General features: G+C 43.6%; 1 protein-coding gene across 1 annotated transcript in view; it reads right to left on the bottom strand.

Annotated features, from left to right (window-relative positions):
* The window catches only part of KDM3B (lysine demethylase 3B), a 61,171-nt gene that overhangs the window by 29,910 nt on the left and 13,253 nt on the right, over positions 1–18,008 (bottom strand). The window contains exons 4-11 of the mRNA XM_040407000.1: positions 17,814–17,922; positions 15,143–15,267; positions 14,889–14,963; positions 9,106–9,672; positions 5,675–6,869; positions 4,167–4,368; positions 3,271–3,485; positions 2,028–2,180 (exon numbers count right to left, since the gene is read on the bottom strand). Coding sequence (XP_040262934.1) covers positions 2,028–2,180; positions 3,271–3,485; positions 4,167–4,368; positions 5,675–6,869; positions 9,106–9,672; positions 14,889–14,963; positions 15,143–15,267; positions 17,814–17,922 — 2,641 coding nt within the window. The remainder of the gene's footprint in view (positions 1–2,027; positions 2,181–3,270; positions 3,486–4,166; positions 4,369–5,674; positions 6,870–9,105; positions 9,673–14,888; positions 14,964–15,142; positions 15,268–17,813; positions 17,923–18,008) is intronic.

Raw genomic sequence — 18,008 nt, 5'->3', positions numbered from 1 at the left:
GGAATACTGTGGAGGTCACTGTTAAGGGAGCAGGAATACTGTGGAGGTCACTGTTAAGGGAGCAGGAATACTGTGGAGGTCACTGTTAAGGGAGCAGGAATACTGTGGAGGTCACTGTTAAGGGAGCAGGAATACTGTGGAGGTCACTGTTAAGGGAGCAGGAATACTGTGGAGGTCACTGTTAAGGGAGCAGGAATACTGTGGAGGTCACTGTTAAGGGAGCAGGAATACTGTGGAGGTCACTGTTAAGGGAGCAGGAATACTGTGGAGGTCACTGTTAAGGGAGCGGGATACTGTGGAGGTCACTGTTAAGGGAGCGGGATACTGTGGAGGTCACTGTTAAGGGAGCGGGATACTGTGGAGGTCACTGTTAAGGGAGCGGGATACTGTGGAGGTCACTGTTAAGGGAGCGGGATACTGTGGAGGTCACTGTTAAGGGAGCGGGATACTGTGGAGGTCACTGTTAAGGGAGCGGGATACTGTGGAGGTCACTGGTAAAGGAGGGACGGGTGCTGTGGAGGTCTCTGGTAAAGGAGGGACGGGTGCTGTGAAGGTCTCTGTTCAGGTGGTAGGGAACAGTAGAGGTCACAGATAAGGGGATGTCCCCTATGTTAATGGGCGGGGGGCTGTATAGGTCACTGTTAAGGGGGCAGACCCCTGAGGAGGTCATTGTCAAGGGAGTGCTGTGAAACTCACTGTTAAAGGGGCGAACTGCTGTAAAGATCAAAGTTAAGGGTATAGGCTGCTGTGGAGATCCCATTTTAAGGAGGCCGGGCACTGTGGCAGGGTCAGTGTTAAGGGGTGGGGGGCTGTGGAGTTAACTGTTAAGGGGATGGGGTAGAGGTCACTGTTATGGGGGATACTGTAGATATCTTAACGACACACACAAACATTAAATGAAATAGATGAAATATACCCGTGCAAAGCCAGGTCCTTCTGCTAGTTGTAAATAAAAGAGCCCTTGCCCTGCACGATCCTGCGCAGGTTAAAGGGTTTCTATCACTTCATATCACATATTTAGGTGTCAGACACTAGCGATCCGCTAGTGTCTGCTCTAACAAACCATCCTAATATGATAGGTTTTGGGGCAGCCGTTTTGCTAAAATAACAACTTATATCTATATGCTAATGAGCCTCTAGGTGCTATGGGGGCGTTATTAGCACCTAGAGGCTCCGTCTACCTTCCTAAACTGCCGCCGCCCAGCGCCTCCCTCCAGCCCGCCCATCTCCTGCTGAATGCGATCCTCCCCGTGCGCGTCTCTGTTCTGCGCATGCGCAGTGAATGTCTGACCGCTTCCCTGCTCAGACATCTCCACTGCGCCTGCGCCAATGACGTCATAGTGCTCCGAGGAACAGGCGCAGTGGAGATGTCTGAGCAGGGAAGCGGTCAGACATTCACTGCGCATGCGCAGAACAGAGACGCGCACGGAGAGGATCGCATTCAGCAGGAGATGGGCGGGCTGGAGGGACGCGCTGGGCGGCGACAGTTTATGAAGGTAGACGGAGCCTCTAGGTGCTAATGACGCCCCCATAGCACCTAGAGGCTCATTAGCATATAGATATAAGTTGTTATTTTAGCAAAACGGCTGCCCCAAAACCTATTATATTAGGATGGTTCGGTAGAGCAGACACTAGCGGATCGCTAGTGTCTGACACCTAAATATGTGATACGAAGTGATAGAAACCCTTTAAGGGAGAGCATAGGAGCATGAACTGCTCCGATGCTCAAGTCAGGGGTGCTGCCTGGGTGAAATTATGGGTATGTCCGGGTTCAGCTCTGAACCCGGACAACCCCTTTAAACACAACCCTTTTCAAAATATAGGTGGTGATTTAACCATCTCCCTGCACCACTTTTTGTGTGACTCTTTATTCTGTCTCAGAAGGGATATGGACAGGGGATGTCCTATGAAGGCAAAATTTAGGACACTTAGTATTCCCCAAAATATTTTTTTTGTTTAACAATAGTTTTATTAACATTTACACAATGGACATACTAACAAATTGGAAAATGTACACAGATATTTACCTCTGAGTTGCCTGCTTTTTCTGAGCCGATAACAATCGAGACAGACACAAAATCCGCACTTGCGACAAACCCAGTGAATATTGAAGAGTGTAGTCTCACAAACATCACACATCTCCCTCACACCTCGGACCGCTCGCTTCCACGCAACCTTTTCTGTACAGAAAAAAAAAATGCTGATATTAAAAATGGCATTTGGCTATCCAATCACCAATGATAAATAAATTGCCATTGCTTAAAGAGGACCTTTCATCAGTTTTGACATAGGCTAATTATGGTATTACCTTGTAGCCCCCACTGATGCCATAGGGTTTTTTTGTTTTCAAAAGCCCCCCCCCCCCCCCCCGATGATTTGGCGCGCTGTATTATAATGAGCAGTATAGTCGCAATGGGGAGGAGACGCTGTATTCTGCTGTGGGCGTCTCCTTCTCCCAGGCTGTGAGCGCGATCCAATCAGAGCGGACCGCCCATAGCCAGGGAGAAGGAATCTCGCGAGAACTTGAGCTCCTTCTCCCTGGCTGTGAGCGGTCCACTCTGATTGGATCGCGCTCACAGCCTGGGAGAAGGAGACGCCCACAGCAGAATACAGCGTCTCCTTCCCATTGCGAGTTTACTGCTCATTATAATACAGCGCGCCAAATCATCTGGGAGGGGGGGGGGGGGGGGCGCGCAGAGCGAACGGGCGGACTTTTGAAAAAAATTTAAATTTAAAAACCACCCATGGCATCAGTGGGGGCCGCCCTACAAAGTAATATCATAATTAGCCTATGTCAAAACTGATGAAAGGTCCTCTTTAATGGGTTAAATCAATATGAAAACAGTCCTGTAAGGGTAGTTTCACACGTACGTCGCCGGAACTGATACCTTTCCATCCGGAAAAACAGATCCGGCATTTTTTTTTTTTCTCATTTTTTGCGGTATGAGCATGCACAAACCGAAAAAAACAGATCCGTTTTGCTGAAACACTTGGGGCCGGATCCAGCATTAATGCATTTCAATGGGAAAAAATGTCGGATCCGGCATGTGTTCTGGAATTTTGGACGGAGATAAAACCGCAGCATGCTCAAAAAGACTGAACTGAATACATCCTGAACAGATTGCTCTCCATTCAGAATGCATGGGGATAAAACTGATCAGTTATTTTCCGGTATTGAGCCCCTAGGACGGAACCCTATGCCGGAAAAGAATAACGCTAGTGTGAACGTACCCTTACATTACTGAAATAATGCAAGAAGAAAAAACTTACGTTGTGGCTCCACCATCATCATGGCTTCTTTTTCAGACATAACTAACTGACAGAACTGATCTCCCACATTAGCAAGAATATATTTAGATGTCTCCAAGTCAATGCCCTCAGCTGGGACTGCATTGGGAACCCAGAGACGCATGGCTTCAGAATCACTCTGCTGGGGGCTCAGAAAGCCTTCCACACGAAGTATTCCTTTCCTGGTGAAAACCAGCCTAAAATGCAATGACAGAAACATCAAATATTACATGTATCGTAAGAAAATGAGCTATTGTTTAAATCAAGTTCTGTGTTAAACATTAAAACTGTTACATTTTGCAATTTTTACTGTGACCAGCAAGGCTAACAATTCTTGTTCGGTTGAGATCACTTCTCAGCAGTCATATCATTATCATAACAGGCAGCATTACAATGACAGGTAATCATTGTATGGGAGTTTTGTAGACATGCTTTGGGCCCTGTGCAAAGGTCACTGTACAGAAAGGGAAGCAGTGACCATCACCTACTGTGAACGATGGATCCTGCGTTATGCCAAACCTTGCAGCATGTACCTGTGATGCGAGAGAGATGAGTCTGAAGAGGCTCGCTGCCTCGCCTCCGAATAATGATTGATAGGAAGCCTGATTGGACTCATGTCTTTTGCAGCACTGATGCACGCTGTGGGCTTCCACATGACAGTACTCTAAAAGCAACAACCGTTGAAATCAGAGGGTCTGTCACTACACTGAAGTGTAGGGGACAGGGTCGCTTTAAAAAAAAAAAAGAAAAAAAAATATATATATATATATATATATATATATATATATATATATATATATAAATAAAGTCATCGTACTCTATAATTAATAGCAAAAAAATGGCGTTAACTGCCTACACTGCTGGATCCACAAGCATACCTGCGGAAGTGGAAGAATCGACATGCCACTGTGGAATCATCCTGATCTGGTTCTTTAAATTTTCGATATCGTTCTAATCTGCACTCCCGACATTTATGTAAATGTGGAGCGACATTAATACAGGAGCCATCCTGAAGAAACGGCTCTCCAGACTGCTTCAGCCTTCTTACTTTACTCATGTCTTTCAAAACAGACTGTCCAACTGCAATAAAAGAGATTATTCATGAGATCACTCAAACTACTGGAGGAGTGCATTCAAATATTACTTGGATGTGAGATAAGTATTTATGTGAGGCTTAAAGGCCTATTCCAGTCATAAGTTACCTTCTACCCACAGGATAGGGAATAACAATTAGATTGGTAGGGGTCCTACCACTGGGACTCCCACAATCATGAGAACGGGGAGACCCCAGAAATGTGCGCAGCCACTCCATCCATTTCTATGGGAGCGCTGTACTCCTGTGGACAGGGGATAACTTGTTATAACCGGACTACCCCTTTAACATTCAGAAAAACAGACTAGAATATACCCTGCAAACAAGTACTGGCAAAGTGGACGTATGTTCACCTGGACAAAAAGTTATTTTTTACTATCATGCCTCAAGTACCAAAGGGATGGACGACTGACGACAGACAAACAACAGTATTTTGCTTAAAATAAATGTCCACCCTTGAATACCATTCTGTCTGTTTAAATTGGCCCAGAATTCAGTGCTGATGCATTTTCTAATCTATATTTATAGTGTTTTAGTAGTCAGAACTCTGTTCTTCAGATACAGAGGTCTATATACCCTGCATACAGAGTTAATGTTGTATTCTGGTACTGGGCTATCACCAGCACTGTCATAGAGATGAATGAAGTGGCACTGCACGTTTGACCTGCTACTCCATTCATTTTTGATGACCCCCAATGGATACAGGGCCCCCAATCTTGTTCAACGATCTAACAGTTTTTGCCCTATCCTGTGACAGGGTAATCGGGATTCTCGTTGTCTCTTTTAAGAGTCCTGTCAGGATTTCCTCTACTTTTTACTCAGGAATCATGCTCCAAATTGCAAACATCAGCTTCTCTCCCTCAATCACATACTACTCTCAGGGCAGCAGAAATCGGCTAACAGGTTCACTTCCATCAGTACAAAATGTTGGACCTATTAACAACATTAAGTTAAATGGTAGACATTCAGAGGCGCTACAGTTAACTAGTTGTGTAGTTCCGGCGCCTGTTTCTGGAGCCGGTGCTCCTGTGAACACCCGCCTATGTGATACTGATCACCTTTCCTAAGGATAGGCCATCAATATCAAAGTCCCAGAGAATTTATAGCAGCACTATAGGCCACTGTAAATATGAGCATCAATATGCATTATAACCACAAAAGAGAATAAAACTCAAAAAGGCTAAACTAGACAGATTAAAAATTCAGGTAAAAGAAGCATTATTATTACGATGGCAATTCATGTAGGAACTACTCACCCAAAGTAATAAAATGTCATATTCCTTTCCTTCTTACCTTTCAGTGGAGCATTAGTTCTTGGTCTTGGTTTTGGGATCTGTTTTCCTCTACCTTTTGCCAAAAGCAAATCAACAACATGCTCTCCGTTCGGTCCTAGCCTGCCAACAAGGTGCTCTGGGATCCCTTTAAAGCCAGCTCTGGAGTTCAGCTGCTCTTCTGAATCACTCAGATCACTCAAATCACTGTTCGTACTAGAATCAGAGTCTTGTTTTGAAGTTCGACTTCGTTCATCCAGTGTGAACCGGTTAACAGACTCAAAAGCGGCTTTACCATCATGAGACAGGTCTGAGGAGGAGAGGACACCTGGTTGGAGTCGACTCGACAAAGCAGTGAATGTTCTTAACAACGGATTGTCCATTTGTCCAGATCCAACTGCAGGTTTATCTTCTGTTGGACTTGAAGACAATGTTGGCATTTCAATTGGTTGACTCAAGCTATTTGCTGGGGAATCTGAGCGCCCATTTCCCAGAAATGTAGAACTTTGGAGAGTTTCAGTTATTGCTGCACTTGATGTGATGGGTAGCCTTTTAAGTGACTCTGTTGTGAAAAGGGGTTTAGTCTTCAACAAAGAGCTGGGTTCATCAACTCTGGGCTGGTCCTGCCACATAGAAGATGAAATATTTCCAGGCATTGAACTCTGGGTAGGTGGAGTGACAAAGCCAAATGGAGACATGTCCTTTTTATCTGAAAAAGCCAAGAATGGGTTTGATGGCTCCTCTCGTGAAAGCTTTGGGGGCTGCAGAAAAAGGTTTTCATGGGTCTGAGGTGGTCGAGCAGCTAACACCTTTCCAGGAAATGCTGGGGTAAGTTTAGGCATAGATTCAGAAAATGGTAGTTTTGCATTTCCTTTCGTCTCCTGTGGGGTGAGAGCCTTTGGCTTGAAAAGTGTGGAAGAAGGACCTTCCTTGCATAGCATCCCCAGGTCCTTGCTTGAAGGCTCTTCTGCAGTACTTTCTGAGATGGCAGTAAAGTAGTTACTTGGTGGAACGTTTTGTGACATACACTGGAAAAATAGATTTTTAGAAGGATCGGCCTCTTTTGAATCTTCCTGAAGACTACTAGTTCCAAAATGGAAGGCAGCAGGTTTATTTACTTGAACTGCACCATTGGATTGGTTTCTGTCCTCTCCAAAAGTTGGCTGAGGTACACACATGCCAAAACCACTTTTCACAGGCACAGTTTTTCTGAAATTCTGCAAGACATGAACCAAGATAGAACCTCAGGATAAGTAGGTTTTTAATATGCAAAATTATGATTTACTCATTTACCTAAAAGTAAGATGGTATAGATAGCTTAATGTGAAATTTACCAAAAAGCCACAAAACAAGGCAAAACTGCAAAAGATGAAAAGGGTACCTAGGTTCTGTCTGTTGGGTCTATTTTAACATCTGCTGGGCCCGCATTTAACTCTGCAAGTACGTTTCTGAATGTTCTTGCAGAGATGGCAGTTGCATGCTAATGATGCAGCTGCAGGTGAGGGAGGGTTGTCAGTGTTGGGCAGGCTGCCCACATAGAAGGCAGACACGGCTTATTACTATGCCTACCTTCCGATACACTGTGTACACGGCACACTCACTGAGTGCCATGTATACAGATCAGGAAGTGGCCATGACGAAGTTAAAAAAAAAAATATTATATTTTATGCTATTGGAAAAAAGAATTGTGGAAAAGAATTATTTTTTCCTTTTTTCACATTTTTGTGGATATATAAAAACACTAAAATAAAAATCACATCAAAATAAAGTCCCGTGTATCACCAAAAAAGATGTAATAATTATTTAAACAACCAAATTTTAAAAATACAGTTTTCTACGGTGGAAGTGCTTAAAAAAAGTGGTCATAAAGGGGGCAAAAATAGTCCAGTCTTAAACTGGTTAATCCCTATTGCTATTCTTGCTGTAAACACATTTTTCCCATATTTTACTGTGACGCATTAAAGGGCATCTGTCAGCAGATTCAATAACTGTTTTTACGAAATGATTAACGCTTCAATTTCCAACAAACTAGCCAAATTTAGAGCTACGTGGCATTACTGGCTTTATTCACGATTTAACAGAGTCTCAATTAATGTATGATGTAAAGAAGACCTTACCAATCCTTGTCACTCTCCCCCTTTAATTTACTGTTTTATCTTCTTTTATTTAAAATTCCCCCTTTCTTTTCCTTGATATTACTAAATTGTAATGTTACAATTTTTTTTGTTGCCCTGTATCCCTATGTTAAGGGAATACAAGGTCCATGCAGGTTACATTAATGTTTGAAAACAAGATATACAATGTATCTTTCTGCATGTAATACTCTATTTCTTTATTGAAAACAATAAAACATATGTTTAAAAAAAGATTTGTACCTATGACACTGGCTGACCTGTTACATGTTCGCTTGAAGCTTACAAATATGAGAATGAGCCTCTAGGAGTAACGAGGCGTGGCCCTGACTCCCAGAGGATCTGCTCTCTCTGTAACTGCTGCGCCCTCTGCACTTTCAGGCTGGGTTCAGACCTGAGCGTTTTACAGCGCGTTCCTACGCGCTGTAAAACGCTCAACAGGCAAGAACCAATGTTTCCCTATGGGAATGGTTCTCACCTGAGCGTTTTACAGCGCGTACGATCGCGCTGTAAAACGCCCGATGCCCCAAGAAGTACAGGAGCTTCTTTGGGGCGTCTTGTCGCGCGTTCCCGTACATAGACTTTAGCGGGAACGCGCGACAATGGGTGTTCGCTTGTTCCGGAGCCGCGTCTGTAAACGCGCATACAGAGCGCTCCATCCCGTACGCTCAGGTCTGAACGCAGCGTCATTGACAAGACCAGGCAGTGTACACATGATCATACCTGGTCCTGTCAATCAAAGTAGAGAGGGCGCAGCAGTTGCAGAGCCTCCAGGTATAGCAGCAACACCCTCATTGCTCCCAGAGTTTCATTTGTATATATTAAAACATCATTTCTCCCAGTAATGCGGGCACATATGAACATGGGACCAACCCAGATGTCTTCAGCTGCCAAGTGCACAGGTAACAGGTCAGCCAGTGTCATAGGTACAAATCTGCTGACAGATATCCTTTAAATGGCTGAATCTACAAATTACACAATGGTTTAGTTTTCTTGCAGGTTTTGGCCCCTTTGAGACGAGTGAGTTCCACGCAACAGACTCGCAGCGCGAGTATGCGTCAGCTCCCGTCCTGACCTCCCAGCACTGAGGGGTCGCATAGCATTATATTGATTTATGATGCTATGTAACCCTTACAGTTCAGGAATGTATTGGATAACACTGCCAGCATTAGGTCAGTGTTATTCAATACATTCCAGACCTCTAAGGGTTACATGGCATCATAAATCAATGTAATGCTATGGAACTCGCTCGTCTGAAAGAGGCCTTTCCCAAATTCCCCAGAATCGTTAGAAACCTAGTTACAAAGTGTAAAATAATTACCTCTCCGGAGGTCCAGCTAGGTTTCTGGCTTTCCTCTGCTGCTACACTGGAAAGACTGGTGTCGGAGATTCTTACTGTAGTTGGTGTTACCCCACTTAACGTTATACTCTCAGTGGTGCTTACAGGATTATCAGCCGGCAACGCACTCTTATTCACTGGTCTTTCTGGCATCAATGAGCCTTGGTTATCCACTGCTGAAAACGACGGGAAAGCTAGGGGTGCTCCGTCACCAACAGGCTGGTCTTGGACCACTAATGTGCGGCCATTTTCTTTGGTGTAAGTTGCAAAGCGAATATTGCGATTAATTTGTGGAACAAAATGTAACATCTGTTTGGATCTAGAATCTACAGCGGGGTCAGCACTGCTGCCACTAGTCCAGGAACTCCGGTTAGGTTCACCTGAATCCCCACCGTTGGTATCCAACTCTTTCTTTTCTGCTTTTTGTTTCTTTCCTGAAGAATCACCTTCTGCATCTGAAGGTAGTTTTCTTCTACGGCCATCTCTTCCATCTGTATTTGCTTTTTTCTTCTTTGCTTTTGTTGTTTTTGTTATTTTTAACAACGTGTCCTGAAACATAGTTCATTATAGACATGTGAGAATGAGGGTACGCTGAGGATCACAAAGTAATAGGTCAGTTTGTACATAAAGCAACAAAAAGTGTTAGAAATGTACACATTGCACTAATCTGTGAAGTACAAGTCTTGAGTAAATTTTATTTGGTATTTCAGGCATTTTCCTACCTTCCTTGTAAGTGTCTAAATAAAAAATAAAAATAAAAAAAGAAGACGTGGCTAAATCGAGTCATGAAATAAGCAGATTTATTAAAAATGTGCTCCAAAACACTGAAGTAAAGGAGGCCCACAAACGGGTGGTGTATGAAAGAGAACCTTTAGCAAGATGCAGCAAATGTATCATATAGTGTTAGACTGTGATAAATCTGGTGCAGTTTCTACCTGTCCTAATTTTATCCTGTCTAATTCAGACAGAATTATTAAATCGCCCCCATTAAGTTTGTATGCCTTTTTAATCATTTATTTTTTTCAAACTCTCTTATTGACACAAAAGAAAGAACAGAAACAACTTACGACCAGATTGCATGTCATGGTGTACACAGATGAATCAAGTCCATTTCGTATATATAATTCAGTCATCTGCTGCATTGCTATAATGTTTCTTATCTATTAAACATTTTTGTGACTCCACTAAACCGACTGATCCGGAGATCCTTGGGCTGCCGACAGTGCCCGCCGCATTCTTGGGGCTGAGTACAGTGTATGCGGAGAGTTGCACCAGACTTTCTAAAATTTTGGGGGTTTATTATGGTGTTTATACACCAACACTAAATATGGTATAATTTGGTCGATTTGCAATTTCCACATGGATATGGTCAGTTTTTTGGGGTCATACCATCTCAGAACAATACATTTGCGTGCCACAATAGTGAATATTGTCATGTAGTGATCCCAGTTATCTTCACCTATGAGTCCAAGCAGACAAATCTCAGGAGTGCACTCTATCTGGACCGGCAGCAAATTGCATAGAAAGGCAGTCACCTCTATCCAAAACGTGGCAATTGGATTGCAATTCCATATCATATGCCAGAAGTCTGCGTCTAGCTCCCCACATCGCGGACATGCAGTAGATGAAGCCCTGCCCATTCTGTTGGCATTATATATGTTTGATGAATACTGTATAGTTGTATGATTTTGTTAACTGCTGGCGATACTTGCAGATGTGATTCCAATAAATCTGCTATGGACTCATCTGCGAGTGTGGGTATATTTCTTTTCCATTTATAAATTACCCTGAGAGGGCTATTCTTGACCTTTGGCTGCACTAAGTGGGAATAAATTGCTGACACTAGTCCTCTGGAGCCCTGGGTTTTAACAACCCCTATTAGTGGGTATTTTGAGATCGTGGTATTGGTGCTCAGGATTGTGGCTTGTATGGCTGACCCAAGTCGTAGGTATGAAAAGAAGTGGGTGCGAGGAAGATTATATTTTTGGGTCAGCGCTTCGAATGTCATCAGTACGCCTCTCTTTCCCCCCATGGTCACTCCTGTTATATTGTTGCTACTCCTTACCCTAATCGCCAAGGGTTCGACTGCCAATACGAATAAGAGTGGCGACAGGGGGCATCCTTGCCTCGTACCTCTGTGAAGTAGAAAACTGTCGGATAGCTCTCCATTTATCAGTAATCTGCCGATAGGCCTGCAGTATAGTATAGTATAGTAATCCATTTAAGAAATTGTGTGCCAAAAACAAACTTTTTCAGGCATTCAATAAGATACGGCCATTCTATTGAATCGAATGCCTTGGCAGCATCTAATGAAGCCAAGGCCCAGTCCTCGTTTAAGGAGAACCCTACCTGAGCAGCTACCTGCACCCTCCTAATATTTTCGGTGGTGGATTTCCCTGGAATGAATCCTGTCTGGTCTAGGTGGACCAATGACAGGATTACCCGATTTAGCCGAGTGGCCAGAACCCATGTCAGGATTTTGTAATCTACGTTTAGTAATGCTATGGGTCTATATGAGCCACAATCTAAGGGATCCTTATGCGGTTTAAGTAATAATATTATAGTGGCTTCCATTAAAGTGTCAGGTAGGTGTCCTCTATCCAAAGAAAATTGGAGAGTAGATAGCAATTGAGGAGCTAGAACCCATCCGGACCGGGGGATTTCCCATTATTAAGTGTGTAAAGGCGCGGAGTATCGCCTCTTGCGTGCTGTGCAGTTGTCCCGTAGAATCTCTAACTGCTAAAATTGTTGAGGATGGTGAGTCATGACGGACTAGTCGAGCCAATAGTTTGGCTGACTGGTTTCCCAATTCAAATGCGGTCTGTTTCAGGAAAAATAATTTCCTATCAGCCTTGTCTCTAAGTGTCGCTAAATATTGTCTTCCCGCTTGGAGCCAAGCGTTTCTATTGGTAATTAGTTGGGTGGTTAATATATCGCTGTTCCAGTGTAGTACACCAGGATTCCAGCTCTGCCTCTGAACGTTTAGTGTCTTTTTTTTTATATAGGATATGATGGAGTGTAGGGACCCCCGAAGAAATGCCTTTAAGGTGTCCCACACTAGTGCCAGATTATGTTCATTTTCATTCGTCATTAGAAACTCTTGTAGTTGGTAGGGGATTTTGTCCACTGATCCTAAAAGGTTCAGCCAGAAGGGATATATATGCATCCTATACATTATTGAAGGAGTGCCTCTTATCAGGGTTCCCAGTATCGGTGAGTGATCCGATATTCCCCTGGGGAGATATGTTATCGCCCTTAGATAGAACATCATCACCTCACTGCCCAACATATATCTCTATTCAGGTTAGGGAGTCGTGTCCATCGCTGTGGCAGGAGTATACCTTATCGGTGGGGTACTTAGTTCTCCAGAGGTCTAGCCATCTAAATTCAGTCAGGAACCTACCAAGGGAGGGTCTCTGGTGACTGTCGAATGAGGGGTCCAACATCATATTTAGGTCACCCATGCAGATTACTCAAGCTTGCAGATATGAGGCCACAAATATAGCAGCCAAGTAGAGGACCTGCATAGATCCTGGGGGGGGGGTGCGCGATTATATATCACTATTAAAGTATACTGTACATTATCAATTAGAGAGTGAACAAAGACATATCTGCCTTCTGAATCAATGACCGAGTTTTTCACCTCCCTGCGCAGCTGCTTGTGCACTAATAAGGACACTCCTCGTGAAGAAGAGGTGTGATATGAATGCGCGGCCCATTGTACCCAGGGTTTCTTTAATACCCAAGAGGTATTGGCGATGAGATGGGTCTCCCGATGAAGGCTGTTCTCGAAACTGTCTGCTCCCGGTGACCGCATGTGTTTCAGAGTGGCTCACGGCGCAGGTAAGGACTTACTTCTGCATCGCCGGGCTTGGGACTAAAGATGGCAGATCGCATGTGTTCGCCGGCGAACACTGCGAACTGGCCATTACTGCATACCGGTAAGCTGCAGGCATATAACAAAGCCCTATATTATTAACCAAGGTAAGAAAACCTTTAATGCCTGGTTCCATTCAATACTGAGATTATCAGTTTTTCGATACTAAGCTGAGCTTTTCCACAGCTTAGTAGCAGTTCCGATTAGAGAACATGTCGCACGCATAATGCGGCCACGCAGTGGAGAAGGAAGGAGAGTATCCTTGCCTTCCCGGGCATTAACCCCATGTTGACCATTATGTGAGGAGGTACAGTACAGACCAAAAGTTTGGACACTCCTTCTCATTCAAAGAGTTTTCTTTATTTTTATGACTATGGAGGCATCAAAACTATGAATTAACACATGTGGAATTATATACATAACAAACAAGTGTGAAACAACTGAAAATATGTCATATTCTAGGTTCTTCAAAGTAGCCACCTTTTGCTTTGATTACTGCTTTGCACACTCTTGGCATTCTCTTGATGAGCTTCAAGAGGTAGTCCCCTGAAATGGTCTTCCAACAGTCTTGAAGGAGTTCCCAGAGATGCTTAGCACTTGTTGGCCCTTTTGCCTCTGCGGTCCAGCTCACCCCAAACCATCTCGATTGGGTTCAGGTCCGGTGACTGTGGAGGCCAGGTCATCTGGCGCAGCACCCCATCACTCTCCTTCATGGTCAAATAGCCCTTACTTTCAAAGTTTTCCCAATTTTTTGGCTGACTGACTGACCTTCATTTCTTAAAGTAATGATGGCCACTCGTTTTCTTTACTTAGCTGCTTTTTTCTTGCCATAATACAAATTCTAACAGTCTATTTAGTTGTGTATCCACCTGACTTCTCCTCAACGCAACTGATGGTCCCAACCCCATTTATAAGGCAAGAAATCCCACTTATTAAACCTGACAGGGCACACCTGTGAAGTGAAAACCATTTCAGGGGACTACCTCTTGAAGCTCATCAAGAGAATGCCAAGAGTGTGCAAAGCAGTAATCAAAGCAAAAGGTGGCTACTTTGAAGAACCTAGAATATGACATATTTTCAGTTGTTTCACACTTGTTTGTTATGTATATAATTCCACATGTGTTAATTCATAGTTTTGATGCCTTCAGTGTGAATCTACAATTTTCATAGTCATGAAAATAAAGAAAACTCTTTGAATGAGAAGGTGTGTCCAAACTTTTGGTCTGTACTGTACTTGATAGGGTTACTAGTAATGTAAGGCATATGGCTTTATCAATTTGGACCTCCATGAGCCTCACATTAATAGTAGCTGACCCAGTCAATTACCTTCCCACATAATGGGCAACATGGGGTAAATGTGTGGGCATTTTTTTTCCTTTGCAAAATATCAATTTGGCATTGAGTATGTTGATACTTTACCTGGTATCAAAATCGAAGCTCAAGTTCTGGTTTCGTGACAATCCTAGTGTGTTACATAACTATATACAGTACATAGCAGTCAGTCATGGATAAACCCAGTGTGCAACTGAAGTTAAAAAAAAAGCTGAGATTTAAAAATATATTTACATATATTGCAAGTTTTACTGAATCATTTCCCACAATACAATATATCAATCTGCTCAGCTCCTCCTGCTCTATAACATGCAGCCTGCAGAATGCTCTGAATTTCATGGTGGCAGGTTTTCAAAGTGGTGTACACCAGTCTAGAAAAATTACATCTCCTACTCTTTCTAGTCATCTTTGATCCACTACAACACAGTGTAGAGTTGACCAATGCTCACCCACCCCACCATTACTGTATTATTTTTAAACCGGATTACAATATTTGGCAGTGTAGGCAGAACAACGTATCATTCCACCGCGTTTGTATCCAAATAGAACATCTTACCTCAGGCTCTAAAACAGAGTCATTCACTAGCACCACGTGTACCAATTTAGGATCAATAGTTACAGTTTCACCTGCCTGTGAACACAATGAAATAATGAGTAAGTTACAGTAACAGATTGGTGAATATGAAAATTAAATAAAATATAAATTTCTGGCGTTTCTCGCATAGATTTTTTTTTTCTTTTACATTCAAAAATGAGGATCGGATGTGGACAAAAAACACAGTCATGTGCATGGTATACCTATATACCTACCTCACTCATTGTAACATTTATTATACGAGTGATAGGGTCTTGATGGGTTACTATCCCACAAATCCATGCTTCATTCTCATCTGGTCTAAATACCTTCACTTCTTGACCTTGAATACTGCAAATACCTAGAAAAATTACCAAAAATAAATAAATCACAAAAATCTATTAAATTATAGCCTCTTCTCATCCACAGTTTTTACTCCATGCAATGTAAAATCTCGTTCCGAGTAGAAAGCAGTCCGCATGCTTTCAGACCTTATTCACACAACAGTCTCCAAAATCCAGGAAAATGGACCAGCGCAAAACGCGGATACCGGCCGTGTGCATTACATATTTTGTGGAATGGAACAGCTGGCCCCTAATAGAACAGTCCTATCCCTGTCCGTAATGCGGACAATAAAAGGACATGTTCTATTTGTTTGCGGAGCGGCTATACGGAACGCAGGAAAAAAAAATAATAACTTGCGTGTGCGTGAACCCTTATTCTTATTAATCAGACTACAGTAGGGTTGAGCGGTAAACCGGTGTTAGCGATATACAGCGGTATTAGGAAACAGCGATATGGCGGTTTCCTAATAACCACAGTATTTTAAACTTGTCCACACAGCGCAACGTCTCCTCGCGGCTGCCCCACACAGCGCAACGTCTCCTCGCGGCTGCCCCACACAGCGCAACGTCTCCTCGCGGCTGCCCCACACAGCGCAACGTCTCCTCGCGGTTGCCCCACACAGCGCAACGTCTCCTCGCGGCTGCCCCGTACAGTATAAAGTCTCCTTCTGGCTGCCCCCACACAGTATAAAGTCTCCTTCTGGCTGCCCCCATACAGTATAATTTCTCCTTCTGGCTGCCCCCACACAGTATAATGTCTCCTTGTGGCCCCCATACAGTATAAAGTCTCCTTCTGGCTGCCCCACACAGTATAATGTCTCCTTCTGGCTGCCCCACACAGTATAATGTCTCCTTGTGGCCCCCATACAGTATAAAGTCTCCTTCTGGCTGCCCCACACAGTATAATGTCTCCTTCTGGCTGCCCCCATACAGTATAATGTCTCCTTCTGGCTGCCCCACACAGTATAATGTCTCCTTGTGGCCCCCATACAGTATAAAGTCTCCTTCTGGCTGCCCCACACAGTATAATATCTCCTTCTGGCTGCCCCACACAGTATAATGTCTCCTTCTGGCTGCCCCACACAGTATAATGTCTCCTTCTGGCTGCCCCCATACAGTATAATGTCTCCTTGTGGCCCCCATACAGTATAATGTCTCCTGGCTGCCCCATACAGTATAATGTCTCCTTGTGGCCCCCATACAGTATAATTTCTCCTTCTGGCTGCCCCCACACGGTATAATGTCTCCTTGTTTTGTTTTTTCTTTTAAACAGGTATTTATCGCGATATATATCGTTATCGCGATAAATTTCTTAATATCGTTATTGTCTGAATATTTTTGATATCGCCCATCCCTAGACTACAGTGATCCCTCAGTATACAATACAGTCAGTTCTGAACACAGGTCTATTGTATACATCATGTCAGGACAATACAATAAACCTGCGATCAGATAGAAACTGAGTCGATCATAAAACAATATGATTCAGTCAGCTTGGGTCAGAGGAGCCGTGGTTGGTCCAGGAGATGTGGCCGACACACAGATCGCTGTTATGTAAATCTGGCCTAACCCTATACCAAATATTGGTTGGCTTACTTTGAGACGAAAATGTATGCAAGAATTGTGTCATTTATGAAGCGATATGTTGCATATTAGGTAACCCCCCTTTCCCACTAAGCCCTGGCTCCTTTCAGGCAAGCCAGATTTTTTTTTAGAAATTTTAGAAACCCTACTTGTGTCAAATTGCGCCACTTTTTAGCCAGATTCTAGACACAGACACATTAGTAAATCTGGGCATTGTGTTTCAAATCTTCCCCATTTGCTAATCCTTCAGTACAGTGGGTACAACTGTATCAGGATACGTCATCCGTATCTAATTGGTGGGGTCCAACACCCGGGACTCCCGCTGATCAGCTGTTTGAGAAGGCACTCCTACTCACAGTAGCGCTGCAGAGGATAGGTCATCAGTTAAAAAGTCCTGGAAAACCCTTTGAAAGTTGTTGCGTCATCTGGGACTTCAATGGCATATCACTAGGGTGCTTTCAAAGTCGGATAGGTGCCTGTCCCACCTCCAAGACCCCTGCCTATCTTCTAAAGGGAACCCTTGCAAGTGAAGGAGAGTGCACCATGCACTTGCTCAGCTGTTTTCGGCAGTCCCATAGAAGTGAATGGAGTGGTGGCTGTGCTTGCACAGTGGACTCTCTGTTCATTTCTATGAGACTGACAAAAATAGCAAAGCGAGTGCGCAGTGCGCTCTCCTTCACTTTCGAGGGACAGGCGCAGGAGATAGATGAGCCAGTATGCGGCTATTTTTCAACGGTCCCATAGAAACGAATGGAGGGCAGTCGCGCATGCACAGCTGCTCTGGGATCACATCGGGGGCCCCGTTCTGGAGGTAGATCTTAGAGACGTGCCACCAATGTCTCAGATAAGACAACCCCTTTAAGCATGAAAGAATAATTTGTACATTGTTTTTTGAAGACTACAAGAGAAATAGGAATATAGTTCATGCATATCACACCTAACTTTCAGGAGGACAATAAGCAGCCTGATTTATACGTACCTCTTAAAATGATTTCCTGGGTTTTCCTGGAGTTAATAATGCCAGTAACTGCATCCCGCAATAACGGCTGTTCTTTTAAAACCAATTTGTGGCTGTCAACTCCCATCTGCTGGAATAGGAAACAGAAATTTCATTCAATGTACTTGTGACTGAAGGGTAAACCAAAAAAAAAAAAATTGCCATAATGAGAACACA

The sequence above is a fragment of the Bufo bufo genome, chromosome 1 (genome assembly GCF_905171765.1).
Source record: "Bufo bufo chromosome 1, aBufBuf1.1, whole genome shotgun sequence".
NCBI lineage: Eukaryota > Metazoa > Chordata > Amphibia > Anura > Bufonidae > Bufo > Bufo bufo.
The sequence above is the reverse complement of the archived record's forward strand: the minus strand, read 5'-3'. Positions and strand labels throughout refer to the sequence as shown.